Source organism: Phyllostomus hastatus, unplaced genomic scaffold (genome assembly GCF_019186645.2).
Source record: "Phyllostomus hastatus isolate PE091 unplaced genomic scaffold, TTU_PhHast_1.1 phas_scaffold_46, whole genome shotgun sequence".
NCBI lineage: Eukaryota > Metazoa > Chordata > Mammalia > Chiroptera > Phyllostomidae > Phyllostomus > Phyllostomus hastatus.
In genome coordinates this window covers 43,103,952-43,125,782 of record NW_025334032.1, presented here as the reverse complement: position 1 = coordinate 43,125,782, position 21,831 = coordinate 43,103,952, and the positions used below count along the sequence as shown (strand labels likewise).

Here is a 21,831-nt window from a genome sequence, read left to right as displayed (position 1 = left end):
GTCTGCACCGTACCCAGGTCGCCGTCTCCCCAGGGCACCTCCAGCCAGCCGCTGCTGAGGCGGATCCGGCTCATGGCTCTTGTTTTTTTTTTCTCAGCATGAAAACGTGACTTGTCACTTGCTAGCTCTCTTCGGCCATTTCAGGGAGCTCTGAGCTTCGTGTAACGTGACCTTGCACCTTCAGAGAGAAAAACAGCTTTTGAAAAGCTGATTTATTTTCAAAATGGCCTTTCCTTACTATCACCCCTCTTTGAGAAATGGCTGGTCCTAACTTTATTTATTTTTTCTCCTTACAGGGAGTGCCCTGCAATGAAGTGAAAGTATTGCAATTTGATCTCTGCCCATGGTTGTGATGAGACCGTGATTTTTTTAGGGACTCTGACTTCTCCTCACCTGAGCCCCATCACGGAACTGGGTTGCAGACTCCCTGGAGAGGTTCGCAGCTACGCAGTCTCCAGGAATGAAGCAGAGTGCAAACTATGAACACGTTTGACAGCTCACTTTGCTACCAAACATTAAGTCAACACTTTTCTTCCTGTGGAGGCGGGCTTCCCATGAAGCCCCCTCTGAACCTTCCGTTGAGACCCCTGACTACACAGATACTTTCTGAGACTCCGTGGGTAACTTCCTGTTGCCTTTCTTAAAGAAGAACCCCAAAGACGGACACGCTTCAGGCTCCACCACTGCTGGCTCATGCCTACTCCCAAGTGTACAAAACGATTAAAAATCACCAGGCATCTGCTGACTTCTATTGTTTACTCTTCTGTTGACCAGCTGCAGCAGATGGAAGGAGCCACAGAAATTCTGGAGGGCAAGACTGGTAAGGAGGCCAGTGGCTGGGCCGGCAAAACCTGCGTCTTCAAAGGCTGAGACGGTCCTTGCCGGCCCACCCCCATCACCTCTCCGAAAGTTCCCTCGGGTAATGCTAGTCCAGATCTGAAGCCACCAGGTTGTCCTGGACCTTGGGAACTTCAGGAAGGATCCTGATTACATGGACATGCAAGGCACGCTTATGGTTTTCTTGCTCACGGTTTACAGCGCTCCATTGTTTCAGAACACAGTGTGTGGGCCGAACAGAAAAACAATACCACCACGTATACGTGCAAGAACGATGTGGCTTATCTCAAGAAAAAAGACTACATTTTCAACAGATTGTGGTTTCCAACATCAAGAGAGAGGAGTTTTTAAGACAGTTTTCAGACAACAGGGCTGCTCTTGGGAGAGGTGACTCGCGGCCGACCTTCGGTGCCGCGGACACAGGCCGCTGGCCGCCGTGGGGTGGACCCGAGTTCCAGTCCCAGCGCCGACAGGAGCTGGGGGGCCGGTGGGAGTTGACCTCGTGAGTCCGTTTTCTCCTCTGGAAACAGCAGGGACTTCTGCCTCGAGCACGGGCTTGTGAGGAGTGTGAACTGCTCGGCCCCTGACCGAACACGTCTGAACACGGCAGTGCGGGCCCTTCCCCGGGAAGCACTCACTTCCGTGCATCTGTGCGGGGTGTGTGATCGCATCTTCCAAACGGAACCCAGTCTAACCTAGCTCGTTCCCGGTGACGCAGCCTGAGCTCACCTCATTCCGCTGGCTTACACGCCTGCAGGAGATACAAATACTGCCTTTGCCAAAACGTTCATTCGGTTTTTTCCGTACGATGGCTCTAGTAGCACTTAGTTGTCTTTAACTTCATTTGAAATGATTTTGTTAGATTGTATTGTGACAGCTGTCATATCAGTGTGCGTGAAAAAAAATCAAAACTGGTGAATTTTTGAGTAGCCATTTTAACATTGAAGAAGGGAAAAATATGCAATATTTTTGGCATATTATGTTTTGTTATTCCAAGGTAGGTAAAAATACAATTGAAATGCAAAAAGACTTGTGCAGTGTGTGGAGAAACTGCTGTGACTGACCGAAGGTGTCAATAGTGGTTTGTGAGGTTTTGGGCTGGAGATGTCTCGCTGGACGGTGCCCCACAGTCAAGGAGAAGAGTTGAAGGTGAGACTGATCAAATCGAGACATTCGTTCAGAACAATCAAAGTTATACCACGTGGGAGATAGCTGTCATACTCAAAGTATCCAAATCAATAAAGTTATTGGTGGAAATGAAAAACGTGTCTTTTACTTTAGGGGAAAAAAACTAAATGGAGTTTTGGCCAACTCAATAGATAGGGTCAAAAGTTAGGGACAGTCAACACACTCGTATGGTGACTCTCCAACCTACACTTCCCACCTGGCCTCTCCAGCCAATTTGAGGGCTGTGTTATTGCAAGGAAGACACAGCCATACTATTCAGATTCCTTTTTATCTATTTGTTTCCATTGGTGGACATCGTAGGGCATGGTTCCATGCCACAAAATACAATTCTACAACATTTCAATCACTACTACACAATATATATCAAGATTTCATTCTACAGGTTTATCATTATTGATTTAGCTAATCCCCTATTAAATGATATTTAGGCAGTTTTCAGTTTTAGGGAATAAATAGTATTTCCTGTCTTTGTGAATGTGTCTAATTATCTGCTCTGTGTAAATTCTTAATATATGCCATCGAGCTATTTCCAGCAAGATTGGGCCTATATATATTCTCATTAAAAGTACTGGGAAAAAATTGAAACTGAATCTAACGAAAGTTTGCTAAGTCTTTTCCTTCCTTTTTTTTTTGTTTTACATCAAAGCATGGGACATTTCTCTTTTCTAATAATTTTAATGTAATTAAGTTCTATCAAAGAAGATTGCATAAAACTGTATTTTCTTTACACAAAATTAGATTTTTAACGTAATGTAAGAGCTTATTTTCAATTCCCTCTGGAATCTATCTTCATGGGAAGTGTGTGAGACAAATCCAGGTGAGTTGATCTCCTGGTTTTGAAGCTTTTTATCACCTCACACCACTCTCCTCCGGGGCTCAGGCCTGTGGTCAAGTGCATGTGTAGGTAGCTGACCTACAGCTTCAGGAGGAACGGGAAGCTCTCGATTCTACACTAAGTAGTTGCCGGAGCCTCTCCTGGGCTTTCAGCACCTGGAGACGAGTTACTGCTATCTCCCGGGACCCAGGACACAGCGAGTACTCCGTAACCACTGGTGGAGTTGTGAAACTGTCTTCTTTGTAGTGGACCGTCTTTGATCCATGCTAATGGGTTCTTAATTCTTGCTGATAATTGCACTGTTGAAAAGCAATTGAAAGGAAATGCAATTTGGATGGAGGGAGAAGAATCCCTTTGTTTCCTTGATCTTTTCAAGCAAGGACAGTATTCCATCCCATTTAAAAGTACACTGTGGATGTCTTACAATTTTACAATAATTTATACATAATATTCTTCAGACTCCAACGTTACATAGGAAATACAGCTTTACAGCTTGGGGGGAGGCAGGAGAAGGTAATTTGTATCCCTGAATCTTCATTTCCGACCTTTACGTCTATCATCTACCATGCTGACATCCTACTAAAATGAAAACTTCAGTTATTCTTTCCAAAATTAATTTCCTCACCTAGCTGCTCCTGGTACCGGGCCATTCTCCCTTACGCCTTTCATGTTTTCCTATTGTAAAAATTACGACGTTTGAGTCGAGCCCTTTAAAAAAAGTCGCTGTATTCATTTTCCCGCCTACATCATTGCCTTGTCCTTTCGGGTCCAATTTAAACGACTCAAAGTTGCCCGTCTAATTGCTCGTAAACGGTCTTTCTTGCGTGACAACATCTTTCCTGGCCTCCGTGCCACCTAGCAACACCTGCTGACGGGGAACGGGGAGCCGCCCTGGGGCTACCTACGAGCTGAGTACACGGTCACCACGCGGAGTGGCAGGTGCGTCCTCCCCGCTAACCAGGGGGAGCAGCGCGGTGCGGTCCTTTCCCGAGTCCGCCGTCCGGGAAGCGCCCCCGGTTTCAAGTTAGTATTTGCAAACACAGGTCAACCGGGTTTATGTCAGGAGCCAACAGACTGGCAGGGGCCGCGCCACTAACCTTGACTGGTCAGAATAGCCCAGCTAGCGTTTCGTTTGGGGGGACACTCCTCTCTCCTCGCTAGCCTTCTTTTCGGGAGGGCCTGCTTTAGGCAGCCCCTTGCCGCCGCACTAGCTGCGCGCATAGTGCGCTTGGCTGCCCGCGCCAGGCAGGCGGGTGTCGTGGGAGCAGGTGCTCTGGCCACCAGAAACACCGGCGACTGGGACCTAGCTACTTCTGCCTTCCCTTCCCACTTCCCACAGAGACTCCTGTGGGGCTGAGCGGGGAACGGCCTCGACATTGAACTTTATTCAGCAACCCTCGGAGCGGGTTGATAGGTGGTAGGTGCGGGGCAGGGGGAAGGGCCCGAAACGCGGCAGCATTTTCTATTTTTAAATCGGAGCCTCTGCTGCAGCCGGAAGCATTTAACTGTTTGTGCGAGAGGGCGAGGGACAACGCACAGAACTGCTTTTCCTCGTGGGAAACACACTAGGGGCGAGAGCTCTGTCTTTAAAACGCCAAAACCCACTAATTATTTACAAACCGATCTGCTGGTAGTAGCTCCAGACAGAACTCTGCAGCCAGAGCGCGCTGGGACCAGTAGCCTCCCCCTTCGTCCTCGGGAATAAACAGTGTCAGGGGCAGCTGGCAGCTGGCTCCAGCCGTCACCTGGTAAGGATCTAAGTTTGGAATTGGCCTCCGTACAGAATCACAGGCATCTTTTTTTTTTTTTTTTTTATATAGGCACAGCTCACAATTGTGGTTTTTCCGGAGGCCACTTGTAGACCAAAAGACGTCAGCAGGCAGTTTCAGTGCGGCTGAGATGTTTCCTCCGTAAAAGGCAGAGGAGAGGGCCGCTGGAGACACCAGAGGAAAAACCAGACCTGCGCCTGGTATGCGGGGCTGGCACCTGATCCTGAACTAGGCACCCTGTCCGTGACTGCCCGAGGCATGACGGGACTTGGAGGATTAACTGAGCTGCCGATCCCCTTACAGGGCTTACCGAGCGCGGCTTCGACCCCGAGACCCGCCCGGAGGAGGAATGCTCACACACTCGGCCACTCATCTTTATGTTGTTTGGTCACTGTTTTCTGAGACTCTACCTCCGGTGAGCGTGTATGTGAAAACGAGTCCTGGGGTGTTGCCTTCACAGAACAAGCAGGAGGAGAAAACATTTCACGGGCAGAATTCCTTCCCACGCGCTCCCTGCCGTATTAGATTGCCAGTACGCACCTCCAAGCTATCCCTAACGAAGGCCAAGAATAGTTGGTCCTTATCTTGAATTGAGTTCTAATCCTACCAACTATGTGACCCAGGGCGAGTGGCTTACTTGTCGTGGCCCAGTTTCCTTCTCCATAAAGAGAGGAGCTGGGGATAAGGCCCCATGTTCTGATCTAACGCTCTTTGGTGCAGATGCTACGGCAAACGTAGGAAGGGCAAGGTGGCAAGGGTGCTTCAGGCATGTGGGGCCGCCACGGCAGCGGCCAGACATGCCCAGGAAGACCGGTTCCGCCCAGGCTGCCGGCACGGGGGCGGGGGGGGCACCGTCTCAGCTGGAGTTGGAAAACTGGGGACCGTGGTCAGCAGAGGTCCTGTTCAGCCCTGCACAGTTAGGTAGTTACCCCTGCCTGGTGTCTTTCACCCCTGGCCCCAGGGGGCCCCCTCCCCCGCGGTGGTGGCCCTTAGGCAGTATGATGGTCTCCACAAGCCACATGGTAGAAGTAAACACTGATTTTTCATTTAATTTTTTAACACAAGTCGAGTTGGCATACAGTGTTAGTTTCAGGTGTACGACAGAGTGATTCCATATTTCTACACCTTACAATGTGACCATCCCACTGACTCTGAGACTCGCCTGTCACTGGGCAAAACTACTACAATATTATTGACTATATTCCCTTCAGGAGGAAGGGGGTGGGGGAGGGTGAAAAAGGTAAAGTAAATACCAATTTCTGTGTGTCAAAGAAATTTCAATGTTAAGCTTTTGACTTTTGAGCTTCGTACTATTATTTTGTATAGTAAAAGAAACAGAGGATGCTCTATCATGAAAACTGGGGCAATTTTTTCCTTCAAACAATGTTGGACACCTGGCGAGTAGTGGTCTATTCCTATGGCTGCCTCCCACTGCAGGAACTGAGCGCTGGGGTCTGTGGGTTCCCGGGCTACAGCGGCGCCTCTGAAATGGCAGGCACGCCAGGAAATGTTAGTTCAAGGAATAATAGAACGTGGAAGTCCCAAGAATACTTCAAGAGGGCTTTCTGTAGTCCTTGGGGGCAATACAGTGCATTTCTGGGGCAGTGGGGGAAAAGCCGCTGGCTTTGGCTGAGACATGCGCGGTGCTGGCCTGCAGAATACGTGTAATAATTCACCCAAACATAACCGGGTGTGCTAATGAGCTCATTACTTCTCTCAGAAATGTTGAATGCATCAGAAGCGAAAGTGATTTTTCAAAGTGACTCCATGGCGTTGAAGGAAAATGCCGTTGCGGTTAACTTACTAGAAAAAAAAGTAACAAAAAGATGGAATCCACTGAGAATGCCCAGCTTCATGATTTCTCAAAAGGGTGCGTGAGGAAATGACATGCCTGGCATGGAATCAGTTCAACGCTCGGTGTCTGTGGTCATACAGATAAGAAAGCACCGGGAAACCTCTAAATACACAGAAGAATGTAGCACCTTTCCTAGTGTGAATACAGAAACGGACTGGATGAGCTGCAGCATATCATTGGGACTTCGGAGTAGGCAGACGTTTTAAAGCAAACCAGTACTAGATAAACCACTAATGAAAATAACATAAATTATACCGCACAGAAGATAATGGACTCGGAACTATTACATCAGAGAAAAACTGCAAGCTATTCCATAGACTGGAGATGGTGTTCTATTACTGCCCACAAAGGCAAAAATAAAAACGGGAACCTGGTAGGAAGAATACAGGAAATGGAACAGGGTGATTCTATTCCCGGGGGGCCATTCTGTTCCCGTTTTAACCAATGCTCATGTGTCTGAACACTTGGGAGGCCTGTGATTGGTTACCAAACCTTAGTGGGAAAGTGACAGCAAGAGAGGAAAAGTGTCAAAGAAAAACAATGGAAATCACCAAAGACGTGGAGGCACTTCTATGGGAGAGGAATCCTAGTATTTTGGATACCTCAAAGCAGAAAGTTGAAATCCATGTGGGATTATGATGGGAATCTACAAAACCATCCACTTGCACGGTTAGGAGTGTGTGGACATTTTCAAGAACTTCTGAAAAGGTAGAAAGGTGGACCAGTCACCTTCTACAGTTTTAAAAGGTAGACTTGGAACACAAATGTAAAACAAAAACTTTTCTTTTTAGCTTTGGCATTCGCAAACTTCAGGAGATCGCTGCTCCCAAAGGCTGGTGTGGAGCTAAAGTAGTGAAGGAGTGATCCACAGATAAAGATTTTTGAGGATAGATTCCCGAGTTTGGGGACTTAGATCATGGAGTTCTCCCACTGTCCGAAAAAGAACAAGACGAACAGACTCCCGCTTGGATCCAGGGTGGCAGTTTCCCCCACCGTAAACTATGGAGTATTTCAGACATAGACGCTATCCCCTACCCGGCTGAACGTCATCCACTCACAGCTGGTCTTGTTTCAGGTGCAACGTCCCCTCCCTAGGGTTCTAATCCCTACTCCTAGGATTATCTTGAGGCAAATCTCATTATATAATCCCACCCATAAATTATTTCAGTATGTATTCCAAAAGATGAGGACTCTTCATAATCGTAACTTGAATATCTTAATCACTGTACCTCAAAACTGTAATTTCTATGTCTCCGCAAATACAGGCTGGCAATGGTCATGTTCTAAAGATAAGCTCAGTTCATAAACTTCTTTCTCTAATTTTACCTAAATTGATATAACCCTGAAACCCTTTATCTCTGGGCAAAAGTCTGGGATCTCTCCATTTTCTCAAATGTCTTTTTGAAAATATAAGATTCCCAGCCCTGAAAACAAAAGGAGAATGTTTGGTTTTCCCACATTACCAGGAGCTCACTAAGTGCGAGATAACATCTTCACCTGAAATCATCACAAAGACGCTCTTTACCTGCTGGCGCTAAATCTCCGCCCTGGCAAAGTCGCATCTGGAACAGGCCATCATTTGGCCCCTGATATCGGCCCTGCGGTGAGTCTCTTCACAAAGCCATGTGCGTGTGCGTGTACGACTCTTAAGGGTTGTCTCTGAGCCCCATTCCTGTTCTGCTCTGTTTCTGATGGAATTTCACTCAAACATGAGGACCTTGATCTGCTGGCCTGCTGCTGGGGGTGAGGCAGGTGGGGTCAGAAGGCAGGCCTGACCTGAGCATGCCGGCGACACGGACGCATTGTTCTCTAACAGTTACCCCTAGTTTCAAGGCCCTTCACGGCTCAGGCAAGGGTTGCTGGGAAACCTACAGTGACATCTGGGGGTTTCTGGGACCTCCTCCCTGAGTGGGGAATGGGCAGCTGGGAAAGGGCCCCGGGGTCTGAAGAATCACAACTTGAGAAAAGACATTCGGGATCGGTAGAAAACCACGCCTCTAGCATCGGGGACCCAACGGCTGCGGTGAAGGATATTTCATTGGCTTGTGTGAGCAAGGCCTGGAGAACAAATATTACTAAGAAGGTTTATTCAGTGTTACTGACTTTTGGGGGGTGTGATTAAAAAACTATAAGCATAAGATAAAATCCAGTGAAATATAGTTTGAAATAATAATGCTGTATTCCTGCACAAATGTATTTTTATTGTAGATAGGGAAACATAATGGGGAGGGGCTTCTCCGGAGGGCCAGCGCCTGTCCCAATGTTCCGGAAATGTCACGTGAAGAATGATTCTCCTGCGGCTGTGACCTAGAGCTGATTTCTCCCCTGCTCCAATGTCTGTTAATAGGAGAGCTAAAATCTTCTCAAAATGTTTAAAATATCTTCTATAATGTCATAAATATAAAAGATGTCTCCAAATTTGGAATATTTTAAACAATGACAAATGACTTAAATGATTTTTAAGAGATACAAATACTAATCACTACATGTAAAAGAAAAGAATAAAATACAGTTTTAATTCAAAATACTGACATGCTTGAATCATGAGAGACCAACATAAACTGTACTAAGGCTTAGTAATTTCTAGTTGTGTAATAATGAAAGAATGAGGTGGAGAAATGTCACTCATTCATTCATTCATTCATTCAATATTCATCAAGTGCCGGTTGATATGTCCCAAGGACACAAAAATGAAGAGAGTTGCTTCAACTCTTGAAGCAACCTGAGACTCCAGGGAGGCATTCTAGAATTGCATGGACCTCAATGGCTGATTAAGTAACCTTCATATGTCTGGGAATGTCAGGTTCTTACACTCACGGCAAACTCAGAAATTCCTGTCGCCTGGTGATAGTGATGGCCCCTGAACTACTAGAAATGTTCATAAAATATACAATTTTCACTGAAGTTTAATAAATTGTAAGCAGTGATCCACGATACTCCATCATGAGGACGTGACCTTATCACAGGGCATTTCCATGACTCAGATTTTCGTGAGGCCCCAAAGAATTTTATGGAAAAGTGGGCAAAACTGGCGTTGCCATTACTCTTAGCACGGCATCTCTGCAATCACGTGGCTAGTGTGTCAGCTGTTAAGTTAATGGAAAGCGATGAAAATGGAAAATGCCAATGCAGAAAAGAGGACTGGACATTTCTCCAGGCTTCTGTTACACGTGTGGTTGGAAAACATTATTTACTGCATTAAAAAAATCCTCATTTTGCCCTGGCTGGCATAGCTCAGTGGATTGAGCTCGGGCTGTGAACCAAAGCATCGCAGGTTCGATTCCCAGTCAGGGCACATGCCTGGGTTGCAGGCCATGGCCCCCAGCAACTGCACATTGATGTTTCTCTCTCTCTCTCTCCTTCCCTTCCCTCTCTAAAAATAAATAAATAAAATCTTTAAAAAAGAAACAACAAAGAACTGAAAAAAAATCCTCATTTTATTTTTTAAACACAATATATAGAAATAAAATATTTTAAGCTCTCATAGATATGAGTTTTAAAGGAAAAGGCAGACAACTGTATTTGAACAATAAAATAAAAAATGGAAAAAATCTATTTTACTTGCATTAGCCATTTATCTACAGGCAGTTTAACAAAGCTCAGTGGATCCACTCCTTAATTAACGTTAGTATTCATGGCATTATTCTTGCTAGTGTATGGTGTAAATATAAGTGCATCACTCATGTAAACTTTGTCAAATCTTGTCTCTTTATCTAGGAGGAAAGTTTGAAAGCAAATTAAAAGCTCACAGCTCTCAAGCACTTTGGTTACTGGTCAACCCCACTAAATGTTCATGGTGCACTCGTTGTTCCGCGACGATGGTACATGTAAAACAGCTCTTGGTATATTGTAACTTTGCTACTTTGCAACCAGAAAACAACAGACAACCCAACAAAAGTAGCCCGTGGAAATGGAGCAACAGAAACACAAGCCTGGAAGAGCTACAGACTCTGATAACATATCACCCCATGTCACGGTGAGCCTATGGCCGCACAGAGAGATACGCTGGTTGACATAATGTATAACTGACTAGCCATTTCATGTAAAAGTCAGAGTTTAGAAAAGAGTTAAAACATGAGAAATGAAAGAAAAATAAACAGAGGGAAGGAGCTGCCGATTTTAAAGTGGCTGGAAGTACAAAGCCCCTCAAATATTACGCACAGTCTCCTGGGAACCCATTCTGAACAGGTCCTGGGAGGTTTGCGTCGGTGCAGTTGAAGGCAGGAGATCTGGACGGCCCCCCAGGGGAGGTTTGCTGAGTTGAACTGAATTCAACCCAAGCTGAATTTTACCTCAGCTTTTTGCCAGCTAAATCCGAGTTTAACAGACAAAGAAGCGATGGCCGTTCTTAAATGAGCAATAATACCCTTGTCTTACACTGAAAAATCTCCGGATAAATTTAACAATTATTACCTCGGGGCTCTCAAATGTTGATGCCAAAGGGCACATAACCCAATCGGTTGCTTCATCACGCCCATTTTTCCTCCCCAATTTCTCTTGACTGCGTCTGTGTTCATTAATTCCCAATACCGTCAACCTTGAGTGGGAGGCCTGGTCCAAACTACTGCGCGTTACTGTGCGGAGACATCATTAGCTGCTCTCCCGCATCCATTCTGGCCGGCAGCCAGCCCATTCTCTCTCCCTGGACTAAGTGATCTGTCTGGGACTTGCTTCAGAAGAATCCCCAAGGCAGCGTTTGCGAGTCTGATTGTGTGCTTCTGCAAAAGCGAGGTTGTATCTCCTAATGGGACATATCTTTCTGTGCCATTTATCGGCCAGGATGTCACTCAAGATCGGAAGCTTTATCATAATAGATTTCTTAGAAAGCTAATTCCTCATGCTAGATTTGCCTTGCTGATATTTTATTTAAGATCTGTGCATCGATATTCATGAGTGAGATCTGATTAATTTTTAAATTCCATTTCCCTTCTCCTTCCCAGAAAGTGACCACGCAGCAGGCACAAGCTCACTGTTGGGCGGGGCATCATGTGTCAGCCACTTCTGCGTCCACACCTACCTACTGACATCGGCACGAAACACAAACCTGCTGCTTACTGTCCGCCCATTGTCCCTGGAAGCTACTGCGTGTGACTGGAACCTGGAACCACTCCTCAGAAACAGGACCTCACATCCAGGGCAGGGTCTTCCTCTAACCCTCCAACCGAGGCCGCCGCTTTGACAAAGCTCGGTTTCATCCATCCTCCCACCCGGAGAAAATTGCCCCTGGCACACCTCAGGTGAGGAGGCCCACGCCCACCTCGGCCACCTCCCTCCTGACGGCCTGTCCTCTTCCCGAGAGTCCCCAGATCACCTAACCCTTCCTCACCAGGGAGCAACGAGACGCCTTCTGTAAGCTGTGTAAACACATGAGACACAAAAAATCTCCCCAAACTGCTGTTGGTATAACATGAGGAGAGGTCAACCCTTTCACAGACCCTCTGCAGACAACTGACAGGGCAGGATATGACAGGGAGAAAGGAAGACTGACGCTGTTAAGTCAGATTTTTCGGAGGAAGGCTTGTAAAAAGTTGGGGAAAATCCCCTCGGGCTAAAAAAGAACTTTCCAGAACATCTGTCAGAAAGGTGCAGCACATGTGTCTAAGAGGTATGGAATGGGCTCTGAAAGATCACGCAGCTTAACCCAGGACCATAGGACCAGGCGTGACCAGGTGTGACCAGGCGTGACCAGGCGTGACCAGGCGTGACCAGGCGTGCGGGGGCAGGCAGCCCCCCGCCAGGGGAGGTGCTTGTTGAGCGAGTGTGGGCGGTGTGGACCGCCTTCCGCAGAGCAGGGCTGAACGTGAACTACCTCACTGATGATACGGGGAATCTTTTAAAAAGTGCATTTGCAGAACCAGTCCTTCTTCGGTAACTGGACTGCCCAGGTATGCGTACAGGTAAAAACGCTACAGCTGTTTAAAAAAAAATTAAAAAACTCAGCTAACAGGACAGGAATAATAAGTAACTGCCTTAAAAATGCTAATGGTTATCTACAAAGCCCTCCAGAGACATTATACTTGATGGCAAAATGTCAAAAGCTTTCCCTCTGAATTCAAAAACAAAAATGCATACTCATTGTCACCGTTCTATTTAAAATTGTGCAGAGGATTTTGATCCATAATATAAAGGAAGGAGAAAGAAAAAAGGGTACAGCAATGACAAAGGAAGAAATGAAACTGTCATATTCACAAGTAATGGGATTTTCTACCTAAAACACCCCACAGAACCTACAGATTCTTATTAGAATTAATAAGAGAGTTTAACAAGGTTGCTTGGGATAAAATTAATATATGAAAGTTCACTGTATTTCTCTATGTGTATGTCTATAACATGTAGGTGGAAAAATGAAAAAATGATCAAGACACTGTGCACAGGAGCACAAAACATCTCAGTACTTAGGGATAAATTTAAAACATATGTAAGTCCCCTCGGGGGACAACCGTAGACATTACAAGAGACGTGAAGGGAAGCCTTCATATAAAATAGGGAACGTAACGTGTCCGCTCTGTGGAAGACCAAGTTCTTCAGAGATGTAAATTCCGCTTCAAATAAGTAAGTGATTACATAATAGGGTAAATGAATTCTAACAAAAACCCAGCAGGTGTTCTGTGAACCCCGAAGAAGACGCTTCTAAAACTGATGTATGGAATTTCAAATTACCAAGAATGGAAAGGACCAAAACTACTGAGAAAATAAAATAAAGTGGGAGGATTGCTCTACCTGCCCATGAACCGACCCCCACGGACAGACCCGATGCGGGGGGTGCTGCAGGGGGCGGGGCTGCCTGTCCAATAAATGGCGGGAATACACTGGCTCCCCATGAGTGACAACAGACTAACGCCATGCAAAAAATCAGTTCCCCGTGGATGATTTGAAAGGAGCTTTAAGAAGAAGAGAGTACAGAAAAATACTTCTATTATCTTGAAGTGGAGCAAGATCGTTAAGGTAAATTACACAAAAACTCTCAACCACGGTGGAAAAGTTTTATAAATTTGACTGTTTTTAAATGAAGAGCTTCTGTTCACCGAAAGAGAAAACCCATAAAAAGTGAAATAGCCACAAAAGATAGTTGTGAGTAGTGCTTGTATGTTTTCTTCACTTTCCATCTGGTTGTCAGAATATATAAATAACTTCTAAAAATCAATGAAAATCACTCCAAGGAATAGATGGCAAAATATTCCGCAGGCATATCACAAAAGAGGAAGTACAAATGCCCAGTGAACATATGAAAATGGCACTATTAGCCAGGGAAATGAAATTTAAAAGATACACTTACATTGCCACCAGATTGGCAAAATTTAAGAATACGAGCAGTACCAAACATCAGCAAGAACGGGAAGTACCATGAATTCCCATACGCTGCTTGTCCAACTACAGACACAGCCGCGCTGGAAAACAGAGGGACGCGTCCACGCCACGCGGCCGCCCGGAGCGGGGGACAAGCGCATTGGAACTCGCGGCTCCCAGCCATCCCGCCCATCACTGCGCCCGTGGGGGACGGAATTTACAGCGCAAGGAACGCATGAACTCGAACTACATACCGATGAATCTTTTTGTCATCTTGTTCAGTGAAAAAAAAAAAAGGAAGGTGTGAAAGAATATTTAGAGACTGATTCAATTTACATAAAATGTTAAAATAGGCGAAGCCCGAACCTTATCCAATGGGGATGTTATTTATAGGAGCGAAAGCCAAACACGAAAGGAAGGGACAGGGTGGCTGGGGACGCCGGTCACTCTCTCTCTCTGGGCCCAGGGCGCGGGCGCCGGGGCTGGAAAGGGGTCCCTGGGAGATGATGCCCGGGGTTCCAAGAATGCTGTTTCTGGACTTGGGTGGCGCTTGAACAGGTGACCGCTTTCCAGTCTTATTTTAATAACGTCTATACATGACCTCTGCTCACTTTTTGCCGATGTAGTTTATGTTATGATTAAGAAAATACTAATTAACCAAAACAGGCCAGCCCAAAAGACTAAAATCGAGGAGGAAGTTCCCAGAAGACAGGACACTCCCACAGGGGCGGATGAGGCGCGCGCGGCCCTGCCTACCCTGAGGCCCTTCAGTCCCAGCGGAGGCGGGGTTTGGGGTCCGCCCTGCCGGGCCCGACGGCGCGATCCGCAGGACATCTGCTTCTGACCTCAGCTCTTCGCCCGTTTGTGCTGAGGAGTCGTGTTCACCTGTACGAAATGCCCAGGATGACCTGAGCCGGGGACTTTCTCTCAAAGCGCGCACGGTGGACAGGATGGGAAACGCACCAGGGAGCCTCAGTGAGCCTGGAGAGCCAGGCGGCCGGCGAGGTAACCCTGAGTGCCCCTGGCAGGGTTACCTGCCGCAGGTAACCCTGGGTGCGCCTGGACATGTCTCACCGAGACTCTGTCTGTGTGCTAAACTAATTGCCATTTTATGTTGCTCGGTGACTCATGGCGCCCGTTTGGAGCCATTGGGCTGAGCCGCGTCTCCGGGTTCTGGAATGGGGTGGGTGAGGTCGTGGGTGTGATACACTCACAAGCAGGGACATGGGTTCTCTGTGTAATAGCTTCTCTGGTCCAAAAGTGATTCACCGATAGATTAAGTAGCATGAAAAAGTCACCGTGTCTCGGAGCTAAAAGTGGACTTAGGTATCATCTGCTTCAGCGACTTACAAACAGCCTCAAAGCCCCCTGTGCACGCAAGACAGCTGCCTCTCGGTGTGTCAGCCCCGCGTGGGGCTCCGTCTTCACGCCGTGCGGCCTCCACGCCAGCAGCTTTACAAATTAAGCTTCCAACTCATCACCGAAATGGGGCCAAGGCCTTAAAAAGCAAGAGAGATTCGAACTCCACTGATCTCGCCTACTGCCCTCACTTGGCAGCTACAGAGCCTGAAGCTGAGGGAGGGTAGTTGCGTCCCCAGCACAGCAGGACTGGAGCCAGGATCGCCTGCTTCCTCCCCGCGCTCCTTGTGGAGCAGCACACTGGGACTCAGCAGCTGGGACACCCAACCGAACCCACAGACTGTTCGGGGGGACAGGAGGCTGCACGGCCAGGGCCGCCTCCCTCCGGAGGTGTCCGTGAGGACGAAATCAGTTTATTCTCCTGTGCGTTTAGAACAGCGCGCGGTTTTTTCCTAAGACCCCGGTTAGTGTTTACCCTGCTCATAGAAAGCCCACTTTTCTCCTCCTTTTGTTCTTTTTCTCTTTTTAACTCACTTCGTTCACACAAATGTGCAATCTCTCCCAACCGCCGGCTTGAGGTTTGGAAAGGGCCCTGAATCCACGCAAGGAATGACATCAGCCACCCGGGGCCTGTGCTCTGAGTGTGACAGCTGAGGAGGAACATCTGATCCGCACCGCGGGCCGGGACCTGAGGTCAGAACAACTTGCACATAATCCCTCCCTCGCCGGCCGTCTGGCCCCGAGGAGTTTAATCACCACGACCCGTGGTGAGCTCATGGCGCCGGCTGAGGGGCAAGGGAGTTTGTTCCTGCGAGTTGGGCACATTTTTGGGAGGAGGTCCTCACGCAGAAGGCAGAGAAAGCTGGGCCCCCAGGAGCCCGCCTCGGCGCCCATGTGCAGGTCTAGGTGGCATCTCAGACGTGGTGGCCGGAGGGCGGCAGGTCCTTGGCCGCCTCCCTCCACCCAGGGGGCCGGCCCCACCCAGTGGGGGCTGCTGCTGGCTTCCCTTCTGGGGTCTCGGCTCCAGGAGACAGCTCTGACCCCAGAGAGCCCTCTCCCCACACTGACATCCCCGGCTGCCCGTGGACGAACAGCCACTCGTGTGTGCAGGCAAAATCGAGATTCCTTAAAAAAAATTTGAAGTTTAAATTTATCATTGCTACCACTTTGCTCACTAAAAGCATGCTAAAGTACCTGGGGCACAGGGTAGCAGCTGAGTGGGATGAGGGTGATGAACTGAAGTCCAGAGGTCGTACGTGAACCGCCTTTAACGGATTCCCGTTAAAAAGAAACATGAAAAGTTTTTTCTTTTGTTTGTTTGTTTTTTAATTTGGGCAGGAAGATCACTAGCAATTCATGAGACTAAGAGGGCTCTGGGAAAAAGGACAATAAGTCCGATTAAGAAAAAGGAGCGGAGGGCAGTAGTTATTGATTTAATTTCCATGCAGCGCTGATTTCCCGTCTTTATTTGTTCTATGAGAATGAACTTCCAGGATGTCTCATTAACATTATTCAGTGTCCCCAGCCCACACCACTGGGTGAGGCATGATTCGAACACACAACCCCCTGCACTGAACGTGGCAATAAAATCCGTACACTTGAGTTTGAATTTTCTCCATGTCTCCCTTCTTTTTCTTCTCCTTCCTCCTTGATTCCTTCCTCCCTCAAGTATTCATTAAGTACCTGCCACGTGCCGGGCATTTTTCTAAGTTCCAAGGATGAAATGAACCCCCCGTCTTCACGAGGCTGACAAACTGGTAACGGCCGGACTTGGCGGTGGGGCCCACGTTGAGTTTGTTTGGGACATCGCGGCAGTCCGGGAGAAAGCCACACCCGAAGTCTCACGTCATCGTGCCTCCTCAGGACTGTTACCCAGACCCTGGGAGACGGGCTGCAACCCAACAGAGACAGGAAGCTCTGGAAGAACGACACTGCTCACTCGTTTCAAGATATGATCAAAGAAACCAAATCCCACAAGGGGCAGAAGCAACTGGAAGACCAGGGCTCACATCCGACTTGCCTCTGATGGGATCAACCACCTCGAACAAGTCCCTCCACGCTGTCAAGCCCTGTGCCCTCCTCTGTGAAAGAAGCGCCGTCCCTGCTGTTTTCGGAGGGGCGTGGTGACATGGAAAGGGGCTGTACGTAAGGACAGCCTGCATGAATTACCACAAGCATATGACCTACTGTCACGAGAAAGTGTGAGGCAGGTCACATCGAGTCATGGCTGGGAACAGGAAACGTCCAGAGACGCTTGCTCGCCGCCCCGTGGAGTCCCAGGACAGGGGTGCGAGAAAGAAGGCCCCCGCTTCCCAAGGAAAAGGATGTCTCCCATGTCTCACTTTCCCCTCCTCCCACAGTATTACCCGCACAGTTACTAGGAAAGCATCACGTAGATGCACTCCAATTAAAGGAAAATTTATCTTTGCACAATGAATATAGCGGGACCCTTTTAAGTAACACGTTTACATGGTAAGACAAAAATTCAGCAGTTTACTAAAAGCTGTTTTATACACAATTTATAAAGCGTGCCCTACACATACTCTGGTATATGCATATTTGGTTGCCATTTCACCAAATTTTAAACAACAGTTTTAAACAATAGTTTCAAAAGCACCAAGGCTTCAGCTAGTTTTGAAAATAGCATTTCTGCTAGAATATCTCAGTTCTGACATTACTACTCGGAACTGGGTGACTACCATCTCATAAAACTGCTGGCCAGCACCGTCTCAGCGGCGTTGTCTTATAAGAGTCAGCTGATGACGAGGCTGGACTGAGCTACCTTCTGAAAAAAGGTCAGGGCCGCCCTAGGCCGCTGTGTTGCTCCGAAATGCTCCTCTCCTGTCCGCAAAGTCTCCGGGACACACTGCACTTTGAGGAGGTTCTTTGTCCATCGTCTTGTCTAGCTTTCCTGCCTAGCTTCCTGCCTAGCTTTCTGCAGTAACAGTCCTTTCTGGCTGGAGGCTGAGACTCACACCTGGCCATGAACGTGGGCGGCCTTACAAGTAACGGCCTTAATGTTCCCACCGCCTGGATCATCGCTTTGTTCCCCGACAGTAGTGTGTGCAGTTTAATGGTCTCGTGCTGAAGAGAGAAGGCAGAGTCGTCATCTGTGATTTATTATTCTCCGAAGACAGGCTCCTCCACCTTCAGGCCGTCCTTGAGTGGCTGGGGAAGGAGCAGGCATCCCTGCAGCCTCACAGGGAGGCTTTGCAAACCCGAGCGTGGAGCCCAGACCGTTGAAAGCACGGCTAGAGTTAGCTGTTGCTGGATGATTCTATGAAGTAATTCTGCACCCTTATTTCCAGATATAAATCTGCTTATTAAAAATAAGATTTATTTCATCCTTCCTCATAAGGGAAAAAAAGCTTTTTGTAAGAGACACCCAGGGAAATACCGGTGTTTTGCTTGTTTCCTGAAGAGATCAGCTGGCAGGGAAGAACAGAAAAAACACAGGAAAAAATGCCCAATCCCTGAACTGACTCAGTTCTTCACTCTTAGTGTTGTCGTTACTATTAGCATCATCATTATTATTTTTCTTCCCTTTTCAGCAGCTAGGGATTGAGAGAAAATAAAGTAAAAGGGCAAGACAATGCTTTAGTGGAAGTTAACGTGCGTGCCCTGGTCTGCTGGGGATTTCGCAGCTTCCAGGCACCCACCCCACCCAGCGGAGTGCTGGAAGTCTGCTCACCCCCCGCTTCTCCTGCTGCCCTTCCGGAAACACCCAGGTGCCCAACGGCGCAGCCACGACCGGGCATGTGACCCGGTTTGCCTGGGAATGCATTTCTGCCCAGTGAACTTCTGGCAAGAAGAGTTTCTCGGACAGAGTAAGATCGTGGAAGTAAGTTCTGCAAGCAACGTTAAAGCTCCAGCTCTGCACCAGCCTGGGCACCAGAGCACGCGGAGGGGTCCAGCCTCGGCGGCCAAACGCCCCGCAATGCCGAGCTGTGCGCTGCCGCGACAACGAGGCAGGATCCCGCTGAGTGCGCACCGGCAGCCTGTCGGAGGAGAACACACCTGAGTGGCCGGCATAGCTTGGGTCCTCGAGGCACAGAGTCAACTGTTTACTTGTGCTTGTTGCTTTGGAAAACTTTGTCTTTTCAATACTTCTTCAATAGTTAAAATTCAGCGTGGAAAGAGCCAGCAGTCAGAGACGTGGGCGGCACAGGAGCCTGAGGCCTGGGACTGCCAGCACCTGGCTCACCTGCTGAGAGACAGCCCAGGAGCAGGCAGCTGCTGGAGAACTCCGGGTCAGAACGCCGCTCCTTCCCCTTACTAACCGGACAAGCGGACCACTCATGTCCTCTCTCAGAGCTTCAGTCTGTTATTCTTAAATCGACACAGACAGAAAGCCAACCACTGAGTCCTGCAAGCATCCACCCAAGGAGCTAAGGGGATGCGGGGCAGAACCCCTGCTTAGCAGGCGAGTCCTCGTGTTACCGTGCGCTTGCAGCTGCTGCTCAGAAGCACAGTCCATTCATTACCCTTCCACCAGCCCTTCTTCATGATTGCTCCTCTCTGTTACTACCTTGTGGCATTCTTGTCCTGTGTTTGAAAAATTTAAAGGACAAGGTAGCATTGATGGGGTGTTAATTATACACCAGACACAGTGGCCAGTGGGTTAGGTCATACGTTATATCTCATATAAGATGTATGATAACCCTTTGAAAGAATGTCACTATCTCCATTTCGCCAGTGGAGAAATTGAGGGCTGCAGGATTTAAACGCCTTTCCCAAGAAGACAGGTGTACCTAGAAAATGCTAGAGTCGTAATGGAAAACTTCTGTGGCTACATCACTCTGTCATCTACGATGTGATTTTAAACTCCATTTCCCCGTGATGTAAGGTCTTTCATTCATTCCACAAATATTCACCAAGTCTCTTCAATATCCAAGACGTTGTTTTCCTCTATGGTATTAGCAGTTTTTTCAAAATCCCAGTGACTTTTTGCTTCATACGTTGTAATCCCCTTCTCCTGAGTAATCTACTTTTGGGTCACAATTCAGTAGTCACATACAATTATTTGGCAAGAATCATATTCGCCTCATGAGCCTCCAATTAATTACAAGCTCCTTTTCTTCCTTCTAATTAAATTCTTTCTCTTCCAAATCTTATTTTTGTTCATAATCAAAACACTCCTTATAAACCCGCAGAACCAGGTTTGTGGTTCTACATGTGCGTGCTTTTTAAAATTAAGCTCTAAATAATTATGAAAACAGTCATCGAATCTGACTTTCATAAATAAAAATTGTCTTCAAAAGTATTATCGTGACTTCCAGGAGACCCTAAATGCTGGGCTTTCTCAAACAGATGTCCCTGTCTTTCACACTCCTGCCATGTGAGTCTGTATCCCCAATCAGATCACTCCAATTAGATGTGCCAAGTGTCGTTTTAGGACTTAATATCCACTGCACAGGGGACAGTCTCCCTAACCCAAGCTGCTCTTGTTCTGTTGACGTCTTTGAGTAATGCGAGGTAAGCAGACATAAAACTTAGCTCCTATACTGGATTTTACTAGATGGGCTATTTCATCGTAACTGCAGGCAGTGGAGAGAGGGAGCCACGCTCAGAGTTTCCTCTAGCTCCCTCTTTTCCGGTTCGTGGGGAGTCACGGGCAGAGGAGGAGCCATTCCTTCTCAAACTCAACAGATCTCTGATTCCACGCATTTTAACTCTGGAGGAACTTGCACTTTTTCCTCTCCCTAGTTCCCCCTTCTGGATCACGGCTCAAGAAGGAAGGAGGGAAGACACAAAGCTCCCAGATTCAGGGATTCATTTCATGCATCATCTCATTCTAAAAATTACTTATACTACTTCCCTTGATGGATGATACGAACCATCATTTTTCTAGTGAACGAGGCAGAGTCAGGAAACAGAATTAGCTCATAAATCTCAGCGGCCAATCAAGATGCCTTCGGGTGTGGCCGAGGAGCTCTGCCACTCAGAGCCGCTCGTTATTTAACGGCTACCAAGTGTGCCCAGGCCTCTTCAGAGGAAGAACCACCCCCTTGAGCACTCTGCCAGCGGCGGACCTCACTCCATCCACCAACAAGGGGCTCAGCCAAGTCAGGGCGGCCGAGAGCAGATTTTCCACGGTCTGGCCTCAACGCGAGTTGCCTCGTTCCATTTTCATTTAAACCGGCGGCACACTTGACCCCCCGGAGGAGCCAGCGGTTCTATTTAAGAACGGGCATGGCATTCCAGTGTCCCATTTCAGCTTGTGTGTGCTCTGCCCATCGTTTAAGACCATAAGCCTTCTGGAAAGCGTGTATGTATTTCTGGACGTTTCTATTTTGCTCAGTAGGTAACGGTGACACGGGGATGGAGCTGCCCTGAAGGGGCGGGAACGCCTTCCAGCCGTCTCCCAGGCAGTTAATGCTGTTCTAATCCCCAGGAAAGAATGCTGAAAGGGTACTCAGCTGTGACTCATTTTATAGGGCGGTCAGTTCCGTAAAGACGCGTGCGCCTTACGTGACACTCGGACTAAACTGGGACAGTTTCACTGAAAACACTATTTTATCCTCTTTTAAGAAAAAATCCTCTGAAAGCCCAGCTTTGGAGATTCATCAGAACCCAGGTGTTCTGTTGAGAGAAGGGGAGGGGCACATGGGCACCTTGACCCCTCACGGCCCCCTGGCCACCCCCTGGCCTGTCCAGCCCTGAGGCTCTTCTAGAAAACTCCTACATCTACTTAGAGGACA

General features: G+C 47.8%; 1 protein-coding gene across 3 annotated transcripts in view; it reads right to left on the bottom strand.

Moving 5' to 3' along the window:
• The window catches only part of ASB5 (ankyrin repeat and SOCS box containing 5), a 46,881-nt gene that overhangs the window by 13,008 nt on the left and 12,042 nt on the right, over window positions 1–21,831 (bottom strand). Inside the window, exon 1 of one of the 3 annotated variants that reach the window (XM_045821731.1) lies at window positions 3,958–4,096. The exons of 1 other annotated variant lie outside the window; for it this stretch is intronic. In XM_045821731.1, the coding sequence (XP_045677687.1) occupies window positions 3,958–4,081 (124 nt within the window). In that variant the 5' untranslated portion in view covers window positions 4,082–4,096. Of the gene's footprint in view, window positions 1–13; window positions 156–3,957; window positions 4,097–21,831 lie in introns of those variants that run through there. One more of the 3 variants, XM_045821732.1, reaches the window with a different exon arrangement.